This window comes from Neofelis nebulosa, chromosome 6 (genome assembly GCF_028018385.1).
Source record: "Neofelis nebulosa isolate mNeoNeb1 chromosome 6, mNeoNeb1.pri, whole genome shotgun sequence".
NCBI classification, from domain to species: Eukaryota; Metazoa; Chordata; class Mammalia; order Carnivora; family Felidae; genus Neofelis; species Neofelis nebulosa.
Genome location: NC_080787.1, coordinates 100,606,111 through 100,633,335, shown reverse-complemented (window position 1 = coordinate 100,633,335; position 27,225 = coordinate 100,606,111). Strand labels below are relative to the sequence as shown.

General features: G+C 44.3%; 1 protein-coding gene across 2 annotated transcripts in view; it reads right to left on the bottom strand.

The window, feature by feature from the left end:
• The window catches only part of SOBP (sine oculis binding protein homolog), a 165,224-nt gene that overhangs the window by 15,180 nt on the left and 122,819 nt on the right, over positions 1 to 27,225 (bottom strand). For both annotated transcript variants that reach the window (XM_058734867.1, XM_058734868.1), the window contains one exon: positions 4,996 to 6,942. In XM_058734867.1, the coding sequence (XP_058590850.1) occupies positions 4,999 to 6,942 (1,944 nt within the window). In that variant the 3' untranslated portion in view covers positions 4,996 to 4,998. The remainder of the gene's footprint in view (positions 1 to 4,995; positions 6,943 to 27,225) is intronic.

Sequence of the window (27,225 nt, the reverse complement as noted above, 5' to 3'; positions counted from 1 at the left end):
CCCAGCCCTGCTGAAGATGGAGGGTTATGGCTACATCTGAAAGAAGTAAATACCCGGCCACACATGTCATTTCCTATTCCATCTTAATCTGATTGAAATAACATCTAAAAGCCAGATGCTTGCACATTAAAACCCTCCTCCCACCCTTTTGTCGAAAGGGTTAAAATAGAACCAGCAGCACTGAATGAGATTGTTTAAGACCAATCTTGACCCTGTTCATTCCGGAAAACTCTCCTCTACGAAAGTCTGAAAAGATCACGGAGAGTTCCAGAAGTCCTCCCCATTAACATATGTGCATGATGCGGACCTGGCAGTTTCTCTCTGGCTCTTTGAATTACCCCTACCTAGAACTGGACAGCCATCTGGATCCCAACAGACAGCCGAAACTTGAACATCAGTGACTATGTGGCCAATTCACACTTCCCATAAGCAAGTACTGGGACATTAAAAATCTCAACTCTGGCATAGGATCTGAGCACATCCCATTTGGATTGATTTCCTCTCCTCGCTTTCAGGTGTTCTTTTCCTTGCTTTCATAGGAGACACCCACAGTAATATTTCCAAGGTATGGACCTGACTTCCCAGGCAGCCTACTCTCAGGTTTCTTGGCTGGAAAAACTAAACTGGCAAAAAATTACATGTCACCTCCACCCTCTTGACTTTTTTAATGAGGTCAGCACCCCTCTCCCCACTTTGGAAGAGTCCTTCCTGGGACTGTGTCTTCACATCCAGACCGGCAAGTAAACTCCAAGAGGCCACAACTATGGCTGCCTCCTCTAGGTCTCCTGGAGAAAACAAAACGTGGAAGGGGCCTGTGCTGCTGAGGCTGAGTGAGCACTGTGGAATTGGGGCCTGGGAAAAGAGCCCCAGATTTTCCTTCTCATTTTAGAAACACAGAAGAAATCTGGAAGCCACCAAGGTGGGAAGTTGTATGGACTCGTTGCTCCTGGGGAATGGAAAAAGTGAGGGCGAAAAGGTTACTCATGGTCCACATTTTTTCCATTGATTATTTTACTTAGAATATGTCATTTCCCTGGAAAATCGAGGAGGGGGGATATTTTCTTTTGAGTATCTTCAAACATTTGCAAATGGTTACTCTGAACTCCCCAATGTACCATAAACAAGTGTAAACTGTAGAAATTCAGAAAATGTACAAATACAAACAGCTATCCCCCAAGCTCCAAGGCAAAGACAAAGAAGGGAGTATTCCATTTACAAATGGAATTCTTTGTGGATAGAATAGTTTGGAAAATGTTTATCCATTGTTTTTCTTATTATTTGGGGGGATGTATTTTTTCAGTCTACAGAAGCTGCAGCACTGGCATTTGGAGCCTTGAAAGCTAAAGATTAAAGTGAGATGACAGCCTTTCAAAATCTTCGACCAAAACTTAATTAGTTCTGCCTCTAAGACAATATCTGCCCAATGAAATAATTTGTAATTCATATCAACAAAGAAAAATGCATAAAGTCAAGTAACCAGGAACAGAATCACTTCAAAATGGAAACAAAACAAAACAAAAAACCCAAAAAGCACCAAACCTGTTATTTGCCAAGAACTAGCAAATATGATGGCTTCTTTAAAAAAACAAAAGACAAAAAACAAAAAACAAAACTAGCTGCCTGGATTATTGATTTCAAGATGCAGTCCACTTCAAATCTGTTTAAGATGATAAACAAATAAACCGACCAGTAATAGAGTATGAGAATGGCAGGCACAGTGAAAAAATATGAAGAGCACTGACAAGTGACCCACAGGCTTTCCAAGAGAAATAATATATGCGTCACCAACAAGCATACGGAGAAATCACTCAGCCATACCTCATCCCCCACATCTCAGTCCCGTTTAATGCTTTCCACTTTGGCTTTACCTCGTCACCAACAGCGTTCACTGTCATGGCACAGAAGCCATGCCGTCCTTTATTTAACGGATGCATTTCCAATTTCCACAACCATATGAATGGGCTGGGTTTCTGAAGGCATAGAAGAAAAACAGCACCACGTGTGCACAGAAAATCAGGAAGGGTCAGAGGATGTGAGTGAATTACGGCAGCTTGAGACCGTACTGTGAGGAGACATGCAACTCCAGAGGGCAAGAGGAAATAAGATTTAGTGAAGGAGAGGCAGTTCTTCCCCCATCTTAAATCACTTGCCTCGTCACCCCTGCTGTAGCTGGCAAAGCCCAAGTGTCTCTGACTTTAAAGAAAAGCTGTAATTTCTTGGGGGGAGCCACCATAAAAAGAACTCTCCAATCTCTAGGGGCTATTGGCAATTTTGTCACTGCATCTTCTGAAATTGGCTAAAGCCAGGTTAATATTTTTAGTAACGACTCTGGTCCACATACAAGACCCTAGCCTGATTCTTTATTCAGAAACATATATCATCCAAACAGCTATCATATATCTCATGCTTTTATGTTCTTCTGGTCCCATGCTACTCATGGACCTGTGGCACTATTCTTGACCTGGTCACTTCTCACTCCAGGAAGGGTAGTAAAATGTGCTCACCCTTCTGTTCCTCCTTTAATGTCATTTGAATGAGTGATAATAGAATATATTTAAAATTACAATTCCCAAGCTTTCTGGCTTTCTAAAGGCCATAACTTCTGTGGCCCACACCTTCCCATTACTCATTGCTTTGTCAACCAGATTAAACTACTCTGGTGGAGAAATCAGGGGCATTTTCAGTTGAGGTGACTATGAAGAAGGCTGAGCCCATCTGTCTTTGGACAGCAGAACTTGTAGATGTAAAATCAAGAAATGATGGTGAACTGATTCTTAGTGTTCTGCTCCTGCTGGCAAAGCCATTAATGGAAAAGGAAACCTCAAACTATGATGACTGAGAAACGCTTCTTGCACCACCTAGCGCGCCCCCCCTAGCTCTGGCTCTATGCTTCCCAAACAAACCTCTGGCTGTCAGTTAGGTAGGTGCCTGCATAAATGTGCCAACTTAGAGACAATGGTCTGGACATGCCACATCAATTGTACTGGTCCACATTTCTATTTCCCCCTGTGGAGTAACGGGCTGTTAGTCTAGGTTTGTTGCTTGTTGCTGTAAAAACTAGCATTAAACACTGTCCAAAAAAAAAAAAAAAAGAATTGAACACTTTCTCAACACTTAAGTAGTAGTAAGTACACTTGGTTTTTGTCTAGGAACTTTGCCCAAGACAACTAAGGAGAATAAAAGAATTTCATTGAGGTGCCTGGGTGGCTCAGTTGGTTAAGCATCAGACTCCTGATTTTGGCTCAGGTCATGATATCATAGCTCAGTTCGTGAGTTCAAGCCCTGCTCTGGGCTCCCCACTGACATTGTGGAGCCTGCTTGGGATTCTCTCTCCCTCTCTCTCTCTCTGCTCTTCCCCCACTCACGTTCTCGCTCATGCACACACACTCTCCCTCTCTCTCAAAAGAAAGAAACTTAAACAGAATTTTATCAAGTAGGGTCATCAAGGGACCAATTAGCCTATTCTTTTACAGTGGTTAAAGAAAGCGGAGCTCTGGAATCAGCCTGGGTTTGCATCTCGACTGCTTACTAACTCGGTCATCTTGGGGAAGCTACTTAATTTCCGTCTCAGTTTCCTCATCAGTAAACGGTAGACAGTAATGATTATCATACAGATCCAGATCCAAATAAACACCACTGAAAAACACTTAGCAGAGGGCCGACACATACAACCATGAGCAACTGTTCTTCCTATAAGGTCCACCTCTACCTAGGCTTCCTTCCTCCCTGGGTTTACATTGCCACCAAACTGTCCCTGTCTTGGGAGCAGACACTGTTTCATGTTCACCTTTGTATCTTCCCAGTTCCTGGAAGGAGCTGCACACCAATTAGGGCTCAGCAAGTGTTCATTTCTCTTCTTTTCTCTCCACAAACAGTTGGTAAACCTCAACTGAACAGTAGTCCGTTTGCTGCCCTCTGGGATAGCAGGCCTGGGTCTGGCAGGCGAGTTCACACCGGTTCCCCCACTTGCTAGCTCTAACTTGGATGACAGCTCCATGCCTTATGCTCCTTCGTGGTAAAGTACAGATGATGCCTATTCTGCCAGGTGGTGGAAAGATCAAAAGAGGCCACATCTGGCTCTAGTGGGCAAGCCACACATGCTAGCTCCTCTTCCCCTTACTGAGACTCTGGACTCATTATCTGTAGCTCATTTGGCATTAAGCACGATTCCCTCCATGAGGTCAGATAGGTGTACTTGCAGCCACTTCAGCAGTGTGGCCCTTTCTCCTGTCAAAGCCTCCCACCGCCTGCAGGGGTGAGCAGCCCACCAGCTGAGCCACTGAGCCCAAGCAAGGAGAGAATGCCAAGCTGGTCAACAATGCTGGAGGCCTGCCCTGGGGGAAGCTGGTTGATGACAACATGAAGGAAGAGACTCCCTGGACAGGAGCTGTGGGCCACTGCTTCAGCACTCTGCCGGGCAAATGGGGCTTAGCGGCCTGGGTTCAGCTGGCATAAGCAGGGAAGAGGGTTAGTTTTTGTTCTCATCTTGCAGATGCAATCCATGGTTTTTGAGAAAATTTGGGGGGTTGAGACATTCTGTCAGTAAGACCTCCCAGCCACCGGAAGTGGCCCAGCTCACCGTTTACCACAGCTCTGTAACCTCATGACTGAACTTTTAAGGGTCCCAAATAATCTCTCTCCTTCCTCCCCACATCCCCCTCTTCCTCAACGGGGTGAATTACAGAGATGAGCATAGGAATAAAAGTTTGGTTAAGTAGACAGTGTTTCAAGTCAGACTCAAGCCTGGGCTTCACCATTAAATAAGTGACCTCGGGCATGGCATCTACATGCTGTGACTCAGCTTCCTCAGCTCTAAAGTGGGCATGATGTTGGATCAAAAATGATGACAGTGCGTGACCACATTAGGTGTGCTGTAAAGCGTGTACGGTAAAATTACGTTTATCGGTACAACTCCCTCACGCCTCTGCCTTGCAAGAAGAAATAAGGAGAAGTGCACTGGCTCGTGTGCAGGAGAGCCCCGGTGTTCATACAAACCTTTTACTTATTCTGATTTCTAATTCGGAGGCACCTCCTTTTGAGCGGAGGCTCCAGGTCCTCCGGCCCGGCGCTGAGCATGGGCGAGGAGATGATGCATGGCGCCATGGCAGTCTTCTCCGCGGGTTTTGGCACAGGCTGGATCACGCAGCCCGTCTTGGGCAGCATCCGCAGAGCATACGCGTGGTCCTCGTCCGCGGGGTTATTAAGGTTCGGGTCTGACTTGTCGCCCCCCGCCAGGGCCTCCTCCCCCATCAGCTTTTTGGCCGCCTCCCCGTCCAGGTGACAGTTGGAAGCACAGTTGTTCTCCTTGACCGACTCCAGCTCGCTCACCGCCGGCTCCTCGGGCGACAGCAGCTTCTTGGGGGGCGCGGGCGGCGGCGGCGGCGGCGGCGGCTGCTCCGGGGGCGGCTCCGCGCTCTTGGCGCCCTCGGCGGCGCTGCGCGTGCCGTTTACGATGACGTTGCAGGCCGCGGCGGCCTCGGGGCCCGCGGGGGCGCCTGGGCCCGGGTCGCCGGCGGCGGGCGGGCTGCAGTGGCCGTCCCTGCAGCCGCCGCAGGTCCTGCGCTCCGCGGCGCCCGGCTCGCGCTCCGCCTTGACGTGCGCGTGCAGCGCGCGGTGGATCACGTTGTGCAGCCGGGCCCGGTGGCCCACGGTCAGGTCGATGACGCCGTCCTGCGGGCCCTGCAGCACGCCGGGGAAGCCGAGCTGGCCGCCCGCGCCCGGGGGGCTGCTGGCGCGCCGCGTCAGGTCCACCACCTCGCTCCGGCCGTGCTCCGCGGGCGCGGGCGCCAGGCTCAGGGCTTGGCCGGAGCAGCCGGGAGGCGAGTCCGCAGACTTGGACGAGCCCTGCTTGGAGTCCCTCGGGGACAGGGAGTGTCCGCCTGGCTTGCCGCCCGCCGTTGAGGAGTCGCCAGGGGCGCTCGGAATGAAGTTCTCCCCGTTGCTGGAGAATCCGTTGGGGGGCTTGGAATCATTGACGTGAGGGATGGGAATCGGGATGGGGATGGGCACGGGCAGGGGCACGATCACGGGGTATGGCACGAGCAAGGTGGGGGGCGGCACCAGCGGGGCGAGCGACGGCAGCCCGAAATTCATCATCTGGGGCACGGGCATCGGGCCATTTGGCATCATGCTCACCGGCGGAAATGGGAGACTGGGCAAGGGCGCGCCCGGGGGCGGCGGGGGCAGCAGGCCTGGAGGGTTCCCAGGCATGGTCGGGGTGCTTGGGGGATGGATGTGGGGCGACAGCATGGGCCGGTGCATGGGACTGGACGTGGGGCCCAGGTTTCTGGGGCCGCCGGGCGGGGGCCCGATGCCAGGGAGCATGGGGTTGGACAGAGGGCTGTTGGGGTTGGAGGCGTGATGCGGCGGCCCGCGAATAAAGGGCGGGCGGATCTGCTGCATGATCTGCTGTTCCATGAAGATGGGTAGCGGCACCGGGCCGCGGTTGGTCATCACCATGGGAGGGCTGCGAGGCGGGACACCGAGGGGAGGCCCGATGCTAGCAGGTGGCTGGACGGAGACCGGAGGGATGTTTGGAGTCTCGCTGATGGGCATGGACTTGGGCACTGGCGTGGGGATTTTAGTGACAGAGCAGTTGGCAGTGTCAGATGGAGAAACGGTGGTGGACGACGATGGGCCAGGGCCCTGGCTTTGGCCAGCTGCAGCCACCGGGGAGGGGGCCTTCCTCCGAGCATCTGTTAGAGGGATATTCCAAGAGTCTGGAGTGAGCAGCTGCACCCCCGTGCCTTCTGCTTTATTTTCCATGGGAGGGTGTAATGTGCTGCACAGCCCAGCTGGAAGATTGGCCTGTGTCTCTTTGTAGAAAATGTCCATTTTGTATTGATTGAGACATTTTGCACTGCAGAACTGAAGCCTTCTTTCCCCGTCCCCAAAATCCAGGTATTCTTTTGTGTGTCTTATGTGCTTACACCAGTCACATACCTACAACACAGTAATAAAAAGGAAAAAAAAAAAGATAAGCAATTTCCTCTAGTAGAGAGTGTTTCATGGCTCACATAAAGGTTCTTTCAAACTTCATCACAATTTTTTTGAACAGGCTGAAGTGTTTCTTTCTGAAAGGTGAAATTCTTAAATGTTTGTGAAATGATTTCTCCTTGGAAGGCAGAATTGCTTTTTAAATAGGAGCTCTTCAGAATAGCAATTATCACCATCTTCTATTAAAAACAGTAACAACAACACCCCAAAACTGTGTTGTGTCCTTTAAGCTCAACTTAAAGGTGGATCTGACAAAAAGGAATACCTACACCTGCCCACATATTTGCACCTGTCAAAGAGGCTCGTGGTAAATGTAAATGTAACTAGTTGTTGAGAAAAGGATTCTCCAGGAAGTTCGGTGGCCTTTGAAATATAGCCCCATAAAATTCTCCTCACACAAAGTCACTTTACACTATTGACTGTGTTCAATAATGCAGTTGGAAAGGTTGTGCTGTGTTAACCAATAACACAAAGCGCTGAACATCATTATGTCTGGCTTCCAAAGGGAAACTTGGAATTAGTCATGAAGTCTGTGTGAGGTTTAGCTATTCCCAACCTGTGATGTTGCAGCAAGCTAGAATTATTTTTTGAGCTGTTTGCCCACTCTCTCTCAGTAGTCAGAATTTTTGGTGACATTTCTTGGCAGGCAGTCTTATTTAACAACTTTTCAAACACCAGAGAACGTTTTCCAAAAGTTGTTATGGCTTCTCTGCCCCCCCCCATCCCCCGCCTTCAAATCGACTCCTGGCAAAAGCAAGATATCACCAAATTTATTTTAAAGTTGGGCTGCAGAACTAATTAAAGGCTGAGAGCTTTTCCCAATTGGAAATCACTAGACATCAAAGTTCAAAAAATAGTCATTCTCGGCTTCAGAACCCATTACTTTGGAGAAATTATTGTGATTTCATTAACACATTAATTTTGCAACACCATCAGCTCTCACAGATGGTGAAGACATGATCTACAATTCAAATATGACTCTTGTTTGCACAAATGTCTTTCCTTCATATGGCATTTTAAACAAGAATTAATATGAGTAATCTTGCCATAGCTATAAACAGATAAACAGATGTCAAAATTTTCAGTAGTTCTTTCAGTGCCTTACTTTTTTGACTGAAAATTACACACGCAATTTTTTTCTTTTCTTTTTCTTTCCTCTTTCTAGCGTTCTCTCTCTCTCTCTCTTTTTTTTTTTTTTTTTTGTCATTTCCTTCGCACTCAATCCATACAGCAGCAGAGAGAGAACTCTGAAATGCAGTGCAATGGTGAGTTCGTTGAATTCAAGGCTCTCCTCTATAGAGCATTGGTTCCAATGTTGCTGTAAATGGAACCTTGTTTTTGTCGAGGAGGGTGTCTGTTCTGTTGTTGGTGCATGTTTTTTTTTTTTTTTAACTATGGTAAACTGATAGCATTAAAAGATGATAACTTTTAATAACGATTGGTCACATCAACAATGCAAAAACAACATATGCTGGGCATTTGATTACTCATCTCATTTAACTCTCAGCTTTCCTTGACTGTAAACAGTGGTGGCATGCTAGGGTGTGATTGTGGGTGTACACACTTGTGGCAGATATGGGTCTGTATGTGTAAATCCACTCTTTCCTTCTCACTTTTTTTTTTCCCACTGATATTTGCAGGTAATATACTGGAAGGTGTGAGACTGAATAACAGATAGTTACTGGTATACATTCGTTTTTTTGTGTAGTCTCATATCAAATTACCCTCTCAAAATACTTATTGCAAGAAAAACAATTTCAATGCTAAGATACTTCTGTGTTTCACTACCGTGTTTTCAGGTTTCTCTAGGATTACAGAAATTTTCTTTTTTAAATCATAGTTGAGATGTCTAGTTTACAAGTAAGTGCAGAATTGCCTCTGATGAAAGAAACACACAAGATCCATCAGACTCTCAAAATTCTTATCTAGATAAAGGTTAAGTAAACTAGTAGTTAAACCTTGAAGCAAGGAAGCTATTATTTTTAAAACGTGATCATTTTAATACAGTTAATATATAATGATGTGACATTTAAGTTCCTGTATGAAATAAAGCCACCTGATTCTGCTTCAATATTAGGCCTAGATGTAAATTAATAAGCTTGAAGTAAAGGATCAAACATAGCTTCTTTAATCATGCACTGAAAAATATTATCAATGAATTAAACCAATTAAAATAATATGCCAAATTTTCTGGCATATTTCTTTTGGATCTTACTTTTTAACCATAAGGGGAAAGAGTTTTCTGAAATCCTTAATTGGTTTTTAAATTGCCAGAATGAATTATTTGCCTCCAGAGGATTCCTCTGTTTCCTCAAGCTTAATAAATATTTTCAAGTGGAGTCAAAAAAATAATCTAAATATAACTTAAATGTTCTCCCTTCCTTCACTTCTTTCACTTTTAATAATTCATTGATGAATAAGGAGTGATCATAGATCTATCCCAATTATCGAATCGGAATTCTTCACCACATTTTATCTATTTCCACATAAAAAGAATTTCAGACATCAAAGTTGGAAGCAAAATTCTCTTGCACGAAACTTTCCAGTTAAAGCTAAGGCCTAATGTTTACCTCATTTTCTGCAATGCTGTAAAGTGTTTAGGTAATGTAAGTGGCAGTATATGATGGTCTCATTTGGGGTAACGTGAGTGTGAATGTGTGTGCGTATATCCTTGCCTCATTATATTTCAATTCAGAACACTGACTTAAAAATACAGAAAAGCAATCTTTCTGGTGAAGCAAAAAATTATTAGAGAAAAAACTTGTCACTTAAGAAATAATGAATCAAGTCTGTCTTATAGGACACATCACTTAAGATGAGGTCAATGAATTTATGGTACAAATGGCTATATCGTGTGAGGCAATAAAACGCAGTACCATAATTCACTCTACATCTACCTAATGACTCACTTCTGGTAATTAAAGATTTCATCATAGGAGCCTGGCTGATTACTTAAGATGTGATAGTTAGGTGAAAATATATACCGTAGATGTTTCTCTCTAATAAGATAACATTTGCATATCCATGAAATACACGGCATGTGTCCCATAAACTATGGTTTTCTGAATCATGTGGTATGGGATAGTCTTCCTTTCTTTTTCCACAGGCAGCTTTCTTTTTTTTTTTTTTTTTTTTACTTTTTGAGGCATTAGTTTTTCCTTATTATGCCAAGAAGTACCAAAATTCCTTCAGATAGTTTAAAAGATAAAGATTAAGAAGTACAGAGCCCAACTCACTGGGCTCTGGAATGATTTCCCCCTAATTCCACCCCAGCTTTGTTTCTGTTGGAATCTGGCCTCTTTGGTTCCACTTCTCTTCCTAACAGGTCCCAGATTGGACAGAGCTGAAGCTGAAGCTGTTTAACGATGGCAATCTGGGGACTGAACAATCAGCTAATGCAATGCCATTGAGCAAGACAGCTGAAATGCTTCGTATCACAAATACATAATGTATCACCAGGAAGACAAAAAGATCACAAAGGAGATAAACAAACGCGTATTCCATTCAAGCCTATAACAGCAGTCCTCAAAAAGATTAAATTTACCTTCCTGGGATGTGTCCAATTCTAAACAACAGAATGAACATTTCCTTTAGTCCATTTAGAGTATTTATATTTTGGTGGCTGACTGCCAGGGTAGTACTTATAAGCTCAGTGGCCTGATGGATTCACTCCTTTCCTGTGAAATAACTGTGTGGCAACCTACACCGCTAAACTACTCAAAAGACACTGCCTCAGCAGAAATATCACTTGCTCTTGATATAAGAAGACTGAAAGGCAGGACTTCTGGTTCCTATAACTCTTTCCATCTTGTATTTCCCCTGGAAAGAAAGAAAGCTATTCATGTTGGCAACTGAGCCTTTATTTTTATATAAACGTCCAAAGTCAAAGCCAAAGTATGCCATGAGGTTACCCACATGGGCATAATATATACATTCTGCTGGGCTTAAGAGAAGATTCGGGTGACTGGGAAGGGGGTCAGGGTTCCTAATTAACACATTAATCAGCTGTCGACTGTGGGAGTGAAGTTCATCCTTTAATGGAACCCACTGCTGCTTTCTGAGCGGTAATCTGGCATGAGGCAATATTTAATTAAGAAACCCTTTTGCTGAAATCTTTCTTATCTGGACAAAGACATTTGCAGCAACGGAACAATAAAAAGATATTAGCAATCCCTTGAATGGCATCAACAATTTGAAAAACAAAACAAAATATTCATGCATGCCTGACTTTCCATATATATAGCACCCAGGTTAACAGCTCAGAAGTTATAGCTCCTTAAACAAAATTGTAGCCTGCCCTACAAGGCAGATTCTCTAGGTCTTGGCCTGTTAAATGTGGCACTGATCTTGCAGTCCAGATTAGCTCAAAAAAAATCATGAGCTCATCCAAGAGACATGCAAAGGAGGACAGACAGACAAGGGTTGGGGGTCTGCCCTACCTGTAGTCACCTCACAGCATGAGTTGAGGGCCTCAAACTGACCCCACCCGGAAACATGCTTCCAGTCTGACCCTGTGGTCCCATGGTCACAGCATCAACTGTTTTGGGGGGTTAGACGCTGCCTCCATCAGGACCCTAATTCAGTGTGGCAAGGGATGCTATGGAAATCACATCGGATTTGGAATAAGAAGATATGGGTTTGAGTCTGGGCTCTATTATTTACTAGCACTAAAATTTATGAAAATCTCAGCTTCAGTTTTTTCCTCTGTGAAATGGAGCTAACAGTAGTAACAAGCAATGCTTGTGTGCCAGGCAGATCACTAAGTTTGCCGCACAGTGCATGTTTTCAGTCCCTAGCCCGCCTCCCTCATGGTTGCTGATGTCCCAGGAACATCCCATATGTTTAAGTTCATTTTAACTTAATGGGAGGATGTTTCTATGACAATGTTAGCAGGGAATGGGAAATTTGCATCCACAGCTTTCCTATGAGCCTGAGTGTCTTTGAGATAGAATGGAGTATGTTTCTCTCTGGGCAAATGCATGCTGCACCTCACAGACCCCCCCCCTCCCCCCTGCTCCATCCTGCTTCCTAGGAGACTGTCCCAGGATAACAGAGGGGTTGTCTGCAGTGACAAGGAACCAAGCAACAGTTCTATGCATGTCCCAACTGCCCACCATCCTGAGAAGACCCTAGTCAACTCCTGCCGAGCCCTCTTCTTTTTCCAAAGCCAGTCATTCTCTCATTCAGGAAAAAGCTTGACAAAGCAGCATGGCTGCTTGGAAATGAGTGTTCAAATCATTAAAAGGAATAATTCCTCTTCGGCTCAACTGCTGTTTGAATAGTGGAAGCCATAAAACGTGCTATTCATGTTTTATTAAAAAACAGAGCAAATGAGCGATCTGCTTGACTCATTACATGGAAGGGCCAGAAGCCACAGTATCATGGGCCTTTCAGACAGGATGACCCAAGCCCTGAATGGGAGAATACATGTGAGGACAAGCCCCCATGGTGGGGAGGGGTGTACCAAAACCTGATTTGGGGACCAAACCCACGATTCCAACTTTCCTTGCAAAGTTGAATTAGAGTGTGAAGGAAAGAAAAAGATGACCTAGCCACAGACCTGTAAAGCCATCTAGAATTCAGGAGAAGGATTTAGAACCAGCAAGGGCTATTTTTTTTTTAAAGCAAATTCATGGAGAAGTTCATTTTCAAAATAAACTTTCTGCAGGTTTAGATTTCAACATGATGATGTTTGCTACATAATTCTTTTTGTTTATGGATCTTATTCAGTTTTTTTGTTTGCCTTGTCGTTTGGTCTCTCTCTCTCCCCTCTCCCCTCTCTTTTCTCTAATAGGATCTGGAGCTCAAGGAGAGGCCAACGAGCATCTTTGTTAAAATTGAACATCTCACTAGAAAACTGCCCTGTAGGGACTTTATACCATGATTCAAGTTCTTCTTACATGTTTTAGGCTGGATTTCAGAAGTCTTGGCCCAGGTCACCAGGGCAGATGTGTTATGAGCTCTGTCAAGCATAGAAGAGATGGGGCTTGGTTTTCAGGATCTCGATGAGCGTTGACAAATGGCTCATTACTGACCCAAGTCTGTTTCTACAGCCAAAGCAAGAGATGGAATCCTGGCCTGTACTCAGTGACTGTGGTCTTCCTCACAGCCAAACACAGGATTCAGCAGAAGGTGATTTTTCCCTTTGGTCTGACACATTAGGTTGCCTAAGAGCATTAGCGTATCATCGCAAAACTCTCTGCTTCATTTACACTGGACAAATGCAACTTACATCTTCCTAACACAAGTCATCCGGATGGAAACTAAAAAATTCAAACATTGGAAAATCTGGTCTACCTGGTGCCAAATGTCTGCCTCTCTGTTTTCCAGTTACTTGGCCCTGAGAGAACACAGAAATAGCCCAAGAGATCTCAGAGCAATGAAATTTAGCCCTGAAAAGAATCTCAGAGACCAGGCAGTCCACTTCTCCAGCCTCCAGCTCCTGGTGGGGCCAGGCACCTAATCCCTCTGAGCCTCAGGTGCTCAGCTGTGAAAACGAGATCATCAATAGTGACAGCGCTCCCCAAGAAACACGTGAGGAAGAATGAACCAGCCCACTCTCTGGCTGCTTCTCGAAGGTTCATAGCTGTTTCTAGTGACCTCTTGTCCGTTTAGCAGCGAGGTACTGATTGCTTGGAACCTGTCAGACACCTGGCTAAGGGCTTTCTTTGCAATGCCTCATTCAATCTCATTCAATGCCTCATTGCAATGCCTCATTTTAACAGTCTCTTGCACATTTCTTGGCTCCCTGGGTTACAAACCGAACCAGCTCCTACCCGTGGATGCTCAGGACTGCCCCCACTTAAGACCCTGGTATCCACCTCTGACCAGTCCTCAGATCTCTCCAGGATACCCCATCAAAAATTATAACTTTTATTACAGTGCCTACTGGAAGCAGGTGTCATAATTTGATGTCTTAGTAATATACTAGCGGCAATAGCTAGCATTATTTAAGCACTAGTAGCCATGCTAAGCCTGTTACAAGGGTTACCTCACTTAATCTCCAAAAGTCCCTTATCATATAGATAACTGGGCTTAGGTAGATTAAATAACTTGCCAAAGATTATCTGTGCAGATAATAGATGGCAGATCCAGATTCTAACTTGGATCTGTCCACTTCAAAGACAGTACTGCCGCCACTATGTCAGGGATGTTTGCATTTGCCTTTAAAACTACAGGATTAAGATGGTTGCCTAATGTTTGATAATAATTTCATTTTGAAATTCCAGAATTTCACAGTCCACTCAACCTAACTCCCTCAGCAAGCTTGGGTTCCATTCTACACATACAGAGACAGTCTTCCAGGTGGGACTCAGACTTCTTGTGACAGGGAGAAACAACCAGATCTATCCATACAGCCAAAGAATGATTCACATCATAATGATCTTTCTCCTTTGCGCTGATTTTTCTGGTGGCCTTCTAAAGATGATTGCAGTGTAAGTGCAGAGCCCCTATGCAGCCTATTTTAAGGCAGCCTGGTCTGTTGTTGGACAGTTTTGACTATCAGAAAGCTTAACCACTTCATGTCCCTGTCACTTCACCCAGTGGTAGCGATTCTGTCCACCAGAATCCCCTAACAAAGGCCAACTCCCCTTCTTAATCTCAGCCTTTCAAATACTTAAAAAGAGCCATCATATTTACCCCAGATTGTTATTTTTAAACATCCTCAGTTCCTGTGCCCATTCTCCAGGGAACACGTTCCCAGAGCCCTCCTGTCTGTCCTCCTGTGCCTTTTACCCAGGCATATACTTCACCTTAGTAATGTCCCTCTTAAAGGGTAGATAGAGCCCAGAATAGAATGCAGCCACCTGACTGGCACAGAACCCAGGGAACTCTCTTCTCCCTCTTACAGAACACTATACCTCCTCTAATACCACCCAAGAATTGCATGTGCTTTTTTAGCAGTCATATCCCACTGGAAGTTCTTTGCTTTTTAAAAACATTTATTGAATAACTGTTATGTACCAGGCTTGAAGCTTTCACTTATCTCCTTTAATTCTGACAACAAACTTATAAAGAAGCTCTGGGGGTTTTTTCCCATTTTACTTGAAAACGAGAAAACAAAGGTTCAAAGAGACAATGGGGTTTCCCTAAGCTTTCACAGCCTCCAAAGAGTGGAGCCAGGATCCAGATCCAGAACTTCCAACCCATCCTCTTCCACTCTGCCACACAGCTTGCTTCATTCTGAGTTTCTGGTCAACCAAAACCTTTTTCTCCTAAGTGCTCATCAATCATTTGTTTAATGATATATTCAAGGACTTTTGAGGGTAAGCCATCAAGCCTACTGGGTCTAGAGTTTCAGAAATCAGAAACTCTTTCCCAATTTTGAAAATTTGGTCAACATTTGTCCTCTGTCTTTTTAAAACATCTCCCATTTATCATGATAGAATGAAGATTATACAAAGGTAGATATGAAATCATCTACAAATTTCCTCATAGAGGCTGGGAGACCTAAATTTGTTTAGCATAGCAGGTGCCCACAATGTGGGATTCATAGCCTTCTTTATGGTATCTGTCCTACCCAGTCTGGATAACATTTTCTTTATGGAGACAGTGGAAATAAACCAAATAAAAGTTGCCCACCTCTGCCTTCTCCCTCTCTTTTGTTAATCATTAACCATTTATTCTACACACTGATCTATCCAGTTTTACTTCTTGTTCCTTTCAGGAGCATAGCCCTAAGAGCTCCCTTTATTATCTTGGGCAGTTCCCCATGGAACTCCTCATGCACCCTAGCCTTCCTGACACAGAATTCTTTTTTAGAATTTCCCAACCCCCTTCCCCCATGTTGCTCTTCCACCCCTAATACTATGCTGAGCCTCTGACTGTGGGACTAAATCCAACTTTCCTTAGAACTTGAATAAAATCTGCTTTTCTAAATTCTAGGGAATATAGCTGGTCGTATCCAGCATTCTCTCCCTCTCCATCGCACAATCCAAGATAGTTGGTTTACTTCCCCTCTCCATCCACATACTAAACAGCTTTCCTCTATCTCTATCAAAATGGTGGTCAAAGTAAGATTCTCTTTACTGTTTCTCTACCTTCTCAGAACTATCAACAAGGCATGGGAAGAAAAATCAATTATTCTGTTTTTAAGAGAATGACATTCTTAGCATATATCTAGGTAAGCTGTCCCATTTCTTGCTTCTTTGCTAACTAATCTGTCTTTAATGTCTGCTTCATATTTCATACTCAATACCCCAAGTTAATTCTTTTGATGCTTCTTTTTATTTTCCTAAAATTCCTATCTTACATTTCCTCTGAAGTGCATGGATTGCCATACAAGGATATATTTTCCCGAATTTTACCCACCAATCAGATATGGGAAGGGGGGATATGTTGTTTTATATTTTAGGTTTCCATGTTAGCTCTAGTCTAGGCAAACCAAAGTAAACCAAAACAAAACAAACACGCTCCAAAACTGCAGTGGTATCTCTGAGATTATTTTTATCTTTTTGTGCCCACAATCCAGGGTAACTTGGTCCTTCCCACTCTCTGCCTTGATAGAGATATGTCAGAAGCCATTTGTTTGTTCTTGCTCATGGCTGTCATACCTGCTGCCTTTATTGTGTCCAGTTTTGCAGGTTTATTGGATAGTTTCTGCCTCTGTTCCCCACCTCAGAATTTAAGTTTTTCTTGATGAGAACCTTAAATCTCTGAATACATCCTTCCCAATCTTCAGTCAATGCCCCAGGCTTTTACTCTTCACTTGGGAAGCAGCATAGTTTGGTGAGGAAGGTGGTGAGCTAGGAATCGGAAGACCCATGTCCTGCCCACCCTATAACTTTGGGTCGTACTTCTGTGCCCATGGGCCTTCTGTCTACCTTCAAGTTCTGCTGTGAGGATCAAAACAAATAGTGCAAATGGGAGTGCTCTGAAAAATATAAAGTGTCATATAAATACAAATATTTTGGTTTTATAATGATTATAAATGTACAAGAATAACATTTAACATGTAAAACAAAAAACAGAGCCAACTGGTCTACCTACACTCTACTCTTATTTATCTGTTATTCTTCCATTAAATCGCAGTTATGAAAAAACAGAGAAAATCCACTACTATGAATTTTCCTGTGATGTGTACTTCAAAGTAAAAAAGCACGCCATGAAAATAAAACCCAGAAACTGAAATCAACAAAACACTTGACCCCCAAAGTCTCCACTGTGTTTCCAATGGCTTGTGGAGTGTCTGACAGCAACATAATTGCAATAATGAGGAGGTTTGCAGGCCAGGTTGTGGTCTTAAGCTCACTATGGATGTTTTAGCCCTAGGCTCAGCTTCAGGCCAGCACCAGTCGCCTGGGCCAGAGTTACCAATGGAATCCCTTATGCTTTAGTCACACACAAATGTGACATTTATGGCATCTGGTGCACAATGCTGCAAATTCAAAAGGCCTAGGATGCTGGGCTTACAAACTTGGGGAAAAGAATTTAGGTTGTCTTGTCTTTTTAGTTAATTAAAACCTGTGAGAACACCCACTTGGTGGCAGTTGCTTAAGTATCTAAGTGGCACGGGTTGGACTGCTTCTGATTTTGGATCTACACGTAGGTTCGTTTGTCTCTGAAAAGCTTCCTGGATGTTTGTGGACTGCTGTTTTGCCTGGTTCTCTTCTGTCTTTGTTTAATGAATTTAGCCATTCTACCTTGCCAACCAACCACCTGGTTGAAAGCCAAAACTCTTCTAAAGCTAGATTCTCCACTGACCACCCTTCTTACAACCCCATTCTTATAAGCAAATCCTGGGTTAGCCAAACCCAGTCTTCCTATCCAGGTTTAACACCTGAGGTGCTAAATGGTATAAAGCAAGATAGCCTGGGACAAAGATATGTATTCATATATATTTCAACACATCTGTTGTAAGTCCTTTTCCCCAGTAAATTCAATTGGCTCAATAGACACTATCACAATACGACTCACAAGAAGTCTGTAAAGAGACAAGCAGCCAGATAATGTGCTTTATTTTGGAAATAAGTAAATTAAGACTAGCAACAATTCTATACCAATTGGCAGTGTTTGGGTAAAAAGCTCCTATCTCATAATCCCTGTATAACTAACTATATCATTCTTTGGTCCACTCTGAAGAGGGAAATGAATGGGGAGGAATAATTCCATTTGACTCCTAGTACAACTGGACTCTCAGTCCCTGGGTGAGGAGAAATTAGTCTGACAGAGCTACCTGATCCGAACAGTCTGTGCAATGGGCCTCAGATCTGGTAGGACACAAAGGAAAGGCATATTTGAAGGGAATCTAAATATGTGAGGTCAAGCCTCTCTTCTAGTACTTCATATCTCAGAGTGAAATAAAAGGCATTACTGGGTATATTCTGCTGCATCAAGGCACGCATGTGATACAGTCTAACATGTGCAGCAGTGGGGAAGAATAGGTAAGGAAAGAAAGAGGAGGAGGAAAAGAATTGTGGATCAACTAGCTTTGTATCAGAATGGATCCCACTGGATGCCAAGTGCCTTCTATGGCCACGGCACTGCCGCTTCTCTGGCCACAGCTGACTGGCCCCCAGGATACCTCAAGACCTCAGTTTGGCTCTGCCTAACAGGGACAGAGTAATTCAACAAAGCAATTAGATTTTCTTCCTTGGGAGGCCGTGGATTAAGATAACTCCAAGAGAGTAAGTAGTGGCGGGGATAGTGCTGTGGGAATAAAGCCAGAGGAGCACCGAAGATAGACAGTAAGCAGAAACAAGGGGTGGCAGAGGTCACAAGGTGGAGTGGGGAAAAGAGGGCTGAAGTGGCAGGAGTAGAAGTCAAGTGCAGGGCAGGGCATTGCAAGTCCTTAAAGGGCAAGCAGGAAGCAATAATGCTTGTACCCAGGGGCAATAAGAGAGTCCAGTTGCCCACTTATTAGTAGTGCAGGACCATCTTTGTTGCCAGAACAACTGCCCACACTAATGAGGATAAGCAGCAGTGGCTATTACCGTCTAGCTTATTTCCTGGGGCTTCTTTATAGCAAGGCTCTATAATTTTCAGAAGACCAAGAATCTAACCCAGCTTTATATACTTTCTCTGATTTAATCCTTACTACAACTCCGTCGACTATCACCCTCTATTAAAAGATAAGGAAAATCTAGGAAAGGGTAATGACTTAAAAGCCCTTGTGTGATCCCATGATACTTCCTCCCTGTGATTAAGCAGCTTTTTGCAGCACATAAGTACTGTGTACCCTGCTATGGCTGTGGGCTGCCCAGGGAAGCAGGAAGTGGACAGCAGGCCATGCCTCTTACATATGCCTCTTCGCACCAGCACTATTTCTGAGGGTCACCACAGAAAGGAAATGTGACTGTCACATCAAGGTCCTTGCCTGTTCCTAAGCCCATTGCAACTGCCCCCGTCTCATTGACCATTCTTACCCCAACCATCTATTGCCTGAAGAGTATCCTGAAAAACTCTAGTCCCATCAATGTCCTGCTCCTGAAAAAGGATTCCATGGCCAGGTGAGTTGGGGAAATGTGGCCTACCCTATGCTCCTTTTGGAGATTCTTAATACACATTGCCATATTTAAGCCTCTGAGAAGTTCTGCAGAAAAGAAACATGTTTATCTTCACTAAACCAGAGTTTCTTCAGCTTTGCAAAAATGGAACTCTTTTTTTTTTTTTTTTTTTTTCCTAGTAGAATCCTATAGAAAACCCTTTGGAAAATGCTACTTTAATGATTTGGCTGCATATAAGACAGAGCCCGGAAAGCTTACCATTAAAGCCTTGGTGGATCTAGGTCTGGGTCTTAGGGAACTTCCACTGCCCAGTGCACTGTCTTCCACATGCAACCATCGGTTGTTAACCAAATTGTAGGAGAAGTTAAAGGTGATTCCCATGCCCGTGCCTTTCTGCCTGTTAGCAGGCTCTTTCCTGTGAGAGTCAAGGTTATGCAGCCCCCCGTAGCCCTTTTCTCAGCCCTGCAGCCCCCCTCACCTCTCATCGGCTTCCTGTGCTCACCCAGGCCTAGACGCTATTACATTTCACCCTGTGGTTTCAGCTTCTTCAGTCACTACAAACTCAATTTCTGTCCTCTCAGCTCTAGTTACCCCACACAGCCCACAAGCCCGGCAGGATGTCATAAATACTGTTACCTGGCATGTGACCTTCCAAACCCTGAGGCTCCGCCCAAGAGTGCTTTTCTGCATTACAGATGAACTCATGAGCATCTCATGAGCAAGCCGCCACAACCGAGGGAGCAAACTCTTAAAACACAGTAAACGGCATGTCCATATTTTCACATTTTTACACAAAGGACAGTCTTATCTGTCATGCTGAATAAAAATATAAAATTAAGAGATACTACTTCAACCCATCTTGCTGGCACACTGATTTTGAAGTAAATTCAATTGGTCTGTGAGGATTTATTCTGCTCTGAGTCATATCAATCATTTTATCTCGTTCCTTCAGCCATTCTCTGCCATCGGCCTCCAGGCAAAAGCACCCTTATCAAGAGTGAGTGATAGAGGTGTCCTAAAGGGCCAGAAGAACTATGGTCTCCCAAGGAAAATGGGTGATCAACTATCCCTGGCCTAAATAAATTCTTCTAATCAGACACCTGCATCCTGTCACACATACTTCATGGCCTGATAAACCCAACAGTAGCATGGATGCCCTGATATCACAGTTTCTAACCGGTAACCCAACTCTCTCAAGTCCTACCAGCTGGAAGCAACTCGAATTCTTTTCTAAGTCCTCTTAACAATATACAGTCACTTCATCCATTGGACCAAAAAGGATCGTGACGATTATCTAATGAGAAAGCATACCGCTACCGAAGCCTCCATATCCATATTGCTAGAGACTTTAAGAGAACACAGGCTCAGCCCTGTGATAGTCACAAGAAGCCGTGGAGCGAGCAGGCTCACTGGCTAATTGAGCTTTTTGCTGAACACCAGTGAGATGTGAGACAGGAGTCTGGATTGGAATTCCATTATGAGTTGTTAATAATTAAACGTTACATGTTTGGAACCTCATTCTTCCGTATTACTTTTTAAATATTAATCTATTTACATCAGCTGGACTTCCTGCAGCTTGACACACAGTACATAGGAGTCACACTGAGACAGACAACTGTGTTTGTGGCTGAAAACATCTTTGCTGCATAGTGATAGTAAAGGCAACACTAGCACAATTCTACACCATGATTATCTCGCCTTTTAGAAGGTGGCTTCTTCCGTTTTTCAACACACTCACACTTTCCTCATCATTACAATGACTTTTTAAATGAGCGAGAATCCAAACTAATCTTCTTTTGAGAGTTTTATAATGCCCCTCGAGATCTCTTGGGGGGAGGGGCCCTGCCCTCTTCAGAACCAGGGTTAGGAAATGGATACAGAAGGCAGGTGAGGGTTTCCTTGGTTATTACCCCACACTGTGCTGAAACTCCGGCATAAAAATTCAAAAACAGGAGCACACATAAAAACCTCATTAAGGGCTAACCTTGCTCCACCCAGTGCCCCGCTCCTACAGGGTCTCTCCCCAAGTGCCCAGCAGCCACTCTCCTTCTGGGTGAATGCTGCGGGGCCTTTGGCTCACGTCCTTCCCTCCTCCCATTTCATCATCCCCATCAGCAACTCCCCAGGGGCCCCTCTCTCTGCTGCTGGGGGTCTCTGACTCAGGCTTTGTTCCCTGTCCATCCTCTCCCGGCTCAAACACAGAACGTCCAGAGGATAGAGACGGGGCCGCCTCGAATGCCTGATTGCAATGGCGGACAGCCTCAATGGAACCAGGATTCTAAGCCAGGTAGGATGATCAAGGACCATCTAAATTCAAGGATGGGAAAACCAACACAGCAAGTGTCCACTGCTCCGGAAATTATGGACCCCACAGTTTCTGCAGTCAAGGTAATCATCAGACCCATGTCTGTGTTCGGCCCCTTGCAGAGCATGCCATAGAATAGTCTCCAATTTGGTTTCAATTTGAGAATTTTATTCCCTTTTAAGACAAAGCTAGCAGCACAGACCAGCCATGGACTGTTTTAAAGAGTAAAATGCCATTCCACTTAATACAAAAAGATACAGGATTCAAAGTAGAAAATTACATGGGAGCTACCCTTATTACAGAAAAAGAGCGCTCCCAGCTGCCCACCTCTGTGACCACAGAGGAAGAAGGAAGTACAGACACTCCCAGGAGATTAAACATAAAAATCTCTACCAAGTGTCAGTATATCTTTCTGTTGTTTTATCTATCAGTACTATTGAATGGCTTATGCAAAATACCTAAAGCAAATGCCCCTAATTAGTGTCTCAAGGAAGCCTGGGTCCTGTGCACCCTCCAGACACTGCATGGGGCCAGAAGGGCTGGTCAGGAAGGCAGCAAGACCTACAACAGACTGGTAGTCCCTGGAAGCTGGGACCATCTTGGGAGAGCTGTCCATACTAGACTGGGGAAAGACAAGTCGGTTCCCAGCGTGTTGGGGAAATGCTCCAGAGGAAAAGAAAAGCTCCAGGCTTATGGAGGGTTCTGCAATCGCTGAGGCCTCCATCGTCCTCAACCAGCAGTGTTCAATTCTCCCTGTAGCAGGTGGCTCCTTTTCACCCAGAGTTTCAGGATCTGTTCCCACCAATCAGAGGAACAGATTTCGCCTCCTCTTCCCTTTCTCTAGAGGCAGGACCACAAACAAGTGAGAAATCAGGCACTTGCCCAACCTCCCATTCTCTCCCAGACTCTCCTCCAATTCTCACATGCAGATTTCTCCTGTGGGAACACACCATCCCTTGAATAATTCCTGGTTTTAAGAGAAGCAAGCCCTCGTTATAGGTGGACAGAGGGGATTGCCCACTGAGCTTTTCGTGTTGTGAGACCAGAGGAAAGCAGAGAAAGTGAAGTACTCTGTTTGCCTGATCCCCCAGAGGTCGTGGTTTCCTCTACATTATCTTGGCCTCTGTCCCTCTGATTTTCAAGTGCATAGCATTCCCTAGAAAATATCTAAAAGCTTCATAACTCTATTGCTTGGAACTACCCCCCTAATAATTCAGTCTCAATCTTTCTTTGCTTAATTTGGTTCCATGACTCCTACCCTAATTATACCCCTGGTCTAGAGCTAAATAAATGACCTCCTTCCTTGGTGTTGACATCCTCCAGATATCTGAAGACCACGATCGTGCCAACCACCCAAATCTTCAGACCTCACTAATGTCAGCCAAACGCAACAGAAAGAATGATAACACAAACAGTCCCTGCGTGTGCCTCAGACTCCGGCTGGATCTTTCCTGCTTTGTTAGCTCCTCAAATCCTTATCCATGGAGTGGTTCCACTTTGAGTTTCCTAATTATCAGCCTAAAAGGGGAGATGCCAATAGTTCAAAGTAGCACACAGTTATCAGAAGATATTCAAACTAATGCTCCCACTGAATCCGTAAACAGGAGACAAAAATCCCCAGAGAGTAATTAACTCCAAATATTTCCGAAATTTCTACCACTGATGCTGAGTGATTTTTTTAAATGAGGAACATACTTTAAACCCTGAAAATAATAGATTGATATCAAATTCCCTTTCGGTATTGATTTTGCATTCAGCGTGTAACAATTCAGCGACTTTTGGAAGTTCAAGGTCATAACGCTTGGGAGTTGAACTGGCACCAGAAAGTCATTTTATCCCACCTCCCAAGCAGTGCAGAGAGCTCAGCTAAGATATGGTTGGCTCGTCAACTGACTCAACTGTGATGCTTCCACCAATGGGAAACTAACTACTTCACAAGTACTCCTGTTAGCCAACTCTTTCTGATACTGAGAAGAGATCTGCCTTCCTGCAACCCTACCCATAGGCCTGGCCATCTCCCTCAGATCCAATCAGCATGGCTGCCTCCTTTTCCACACAGCCTCCCTTCATATATCTGGCAATGGGGGTATGTGTTCCCTTACTCTTTTTGTCCCAGGAGGGACCTCCTCAGTCACTTCCGTTGTTCTTAAGGCATCGTGACTTCCAGACCATCACAGCCCAGACTGCCTTCACCTCACCTCCATTTCATTCTCAGTATGTGACCCCCCCCAAGTGAAACACGACACCCTCTAAACCTGCCCTTCAAGATCTGCACTGCTGAGCCTACAGGAGCTGATGTGATGTGATTTTATGGTTTTTAGAAGGATCTGCCTTCCTCTTCCTCAAGCATGATATTCTACCTTTAAAGATTTTTCTTTGGGTTAAAATATGACATATCCAGGAGTCTTCTGTTAAAAATCCAAATATCTCTGAAGGGGTAATATTTTAAACCACCAGCACCCAGTATGAATTGATTTACGCAGCATCTTTGGACTGAGACCTGGATTCTAATCCTGACTTTGTCATTTTCTAGCTGCATAACCACAAGCAAGTTAGTTAAGAATAAGGTATTGAGGCCTGTAAATTCCTAATAGTCACCAAACATTAGCCAAGTATATGTGTACTTAGAACAAACACATTTTTTTCTTCTCTCTTTTCTTCCTACTTACTACCTCTACAACTGTCAGGAAAAAAGACCTGATTTCTATAGACAGGAGTAGAGTAGCTCATTTGTTATAGCTAATATCAAGGCAGTTAAAGAGTGACATAAAACACCTGAGGTGAAACTCCAATCACCAATAACCTAATGGTTATGCATTTTTAATAAGTGTTTTTCTGCCATCCCTCTAAAATATTTTGAGGAATCACCCTTGAAGCAAAGTCAAAGAGAATCTATAATTTGGACAGGGATTTTTACCTTTTGGGGTCAGTCTTAGAAGGAACTCTCAAGAAATTTGAAATATTGATCTCTGCAGCAGAAATGGCATGGGATTCAGTAGAGCACACAGCTCCCACTGAATGTCCTGAGCTCTTGCATAAAGACAGCTTTGGGACTCTGGGCCAGGGTTTCTCCAACTTGAGTATACATCAGAATCACCTAGAAGGCTTATTATAACATGGATTACACCAATGTTCACTGCAGCATTATTCACAACAGCCAAAGGGTAGAAACAATCCAGTGTCCGTCAACAGATGAGTGGATAAATAAAATGTGGCATATACACACAACGAAAATTATTCAACCATAAAAATTAATGAAGTACTGATACATGTTACAACATGGGTGAACCCTGAAAACATCGTGCAGACTGAAAGAAGCCAGACCTAGAAGGCCACATGTTGTTATGATCCCTCTGATTTGAAATATCCAGAATAGGCAAATTCAGACAGACAGAAAGTAGATTAAAGGCTATCAGGGGCTGCTGGAAGAGGGGAGTGAGGGGTTACTGCTTAATGATTATAAAGTTTCTGTTCGGGATGATGAAAAGGTCTTGGAAACAGATAGTGGTGATGGTTGCACAACATTAAGAATGACACCAAATTATACACTTAAAATGGTTAAAGTGGCAACTGTTATGTTACATACATCTTACCACAATATAAAAAAAATTTTAACCCCACAAATTCCTGGACTGTACCCCCAGAGTTTCTGATTTAGTAGGTCTGGGATGGGGTCCAGGAATCTGCATTTCTAACAAGTTCTCAGGGGATGCTGATGTTGCTGGCCTGGGGACCACATTTAGAAACCACTGCTCCAAGCCCAGAGGGAGGCTAAGCAAACCCTTCAACCTCTCTTCTCATCCTGCTCCACTTTGTTGATTGTCTAGAAAACCTCAAACTTCTGTGTATGTACAGCAATGTCAACCCAAGCTGGAAATAATAAAAACAGCTGCATCCAGGCCGACTTGAGGCTATCAGTTCTGCCCTGGAGTGTTCTCCCCCTTTTTCTTCTCACTCAGTTTTGAGCCACCACTGAGCAGTAGGAATGCCAATAATTAACACCAACTTCAGCAGGGTAGAAACAGGTGTAAGTCAGAATGAGCAGTGGGTGAGTGAAGAAGTTTATCTCCTGGGTCTCGTCCTCGGGAATCTTGCCCCACCCTGCTGTCCAAACTTGCCAAATTAACAGTGAAGTACTTTCTAATGGACTTAGAAAAGTGCTTGCTGCTTAAAGTTTCAAAAGAACTTGAGTGCCAGGCTTTGTGATATTGATCTGGGCAAGATATTCACATGAGGCATAGAGGATGTAATGCATATGTCTCATTTGGGGTCCAGTAAACTGCTGAAGAGCTCACATTTCTGGGATTCTCTTTTTTGACATTTCTTGGGTTCACCTTGAGTTCACTGGTTTTCCCGATGGTATTACTTAACTTCTCCAAATTTAATATATTTTTATTCCTGTTCATTTGAGTGTTGTATTTCCACACAGGCATGCTTAATTGAGCAAAGTGTACTGGACATGTTTCCCAGAGTAACAGTGCACGGCTTTTTCACCAGGAAAGGCAAGCATCTTCGTCATCTGTTAGGGAGCCTGCCATCGATGGCTGACATGTAAATATCCATGGCAACACAGGTGAACCTGATGCCTGGTTGGGCCAGACCGCACATGGAGTGGGTCCTCCCACTGGGCTGAGCAGAGCCGATAGCTTTTACTCAGCAAGCAGATAGAATGTTGGTTCCTTTCAATTTGCAGGGTTGTCATGTTTAAATATGAAAATGTTGCTTATAGCCAAATGTTAGTGACAGCAGCCTGTGGCGCCGATCACAGTTTGCTCTCTTACTCCTGCTAAAAATAAGCTTGCTTTCTCTGGATTCCTTCAAACTCCACATCTGCAGGAAGTTTTTGTTGCTTTTGCTGGCCTTTTTCTTTCTTTCCTGAAGAAGATTATGGTTCTTTGGCTCCACCAGGGACCCCTCCTTTTTCCCCTTCCTGGGAGAACACCATTCTGAACAATAATAAACACCCTGGGCTCAGACAGTCCCACAAAGGCATCGCATCGGTTCTCAGTTATTATCACAGGCCTCTGCCTCTTAAGTCTTTAGTGAAGAGCAAGCTGGGGCACCTACAAGGGGCAGAATCATTTGACCGGAAGTAAAAGACGAGCCCAATGGGATTGGACGGGCAGGCTAGGAAGCAAAATCTGAAGGTGAGGTTTCCGTGTTTGGGTCACACTCAGCAACCACATCTGCACCAGTCAAGCAGACAGCCTGCTCCCTCTCATGCTGGAATAATTTTGTTTGCCAGGTATTAAGTTCACACCTAGCACATGGTAACTACAGTAATGATGTATTTTGAGCAAATGTTCAACTCTTCTTAAGGCAAGTGTTTAATTGCCTTTATTATTCTCTCTCTTCCTTTCTCCTGAGCATGGTGTGAGTGAGTGAGTGAGTGAGTGAGTGAGTGAGGAGGGGGGAGAGAGAGAGATGGGGAGGAATTGGAACAAATGGCATAGTTGCTTTAGGTGTTTTCAGAATCAG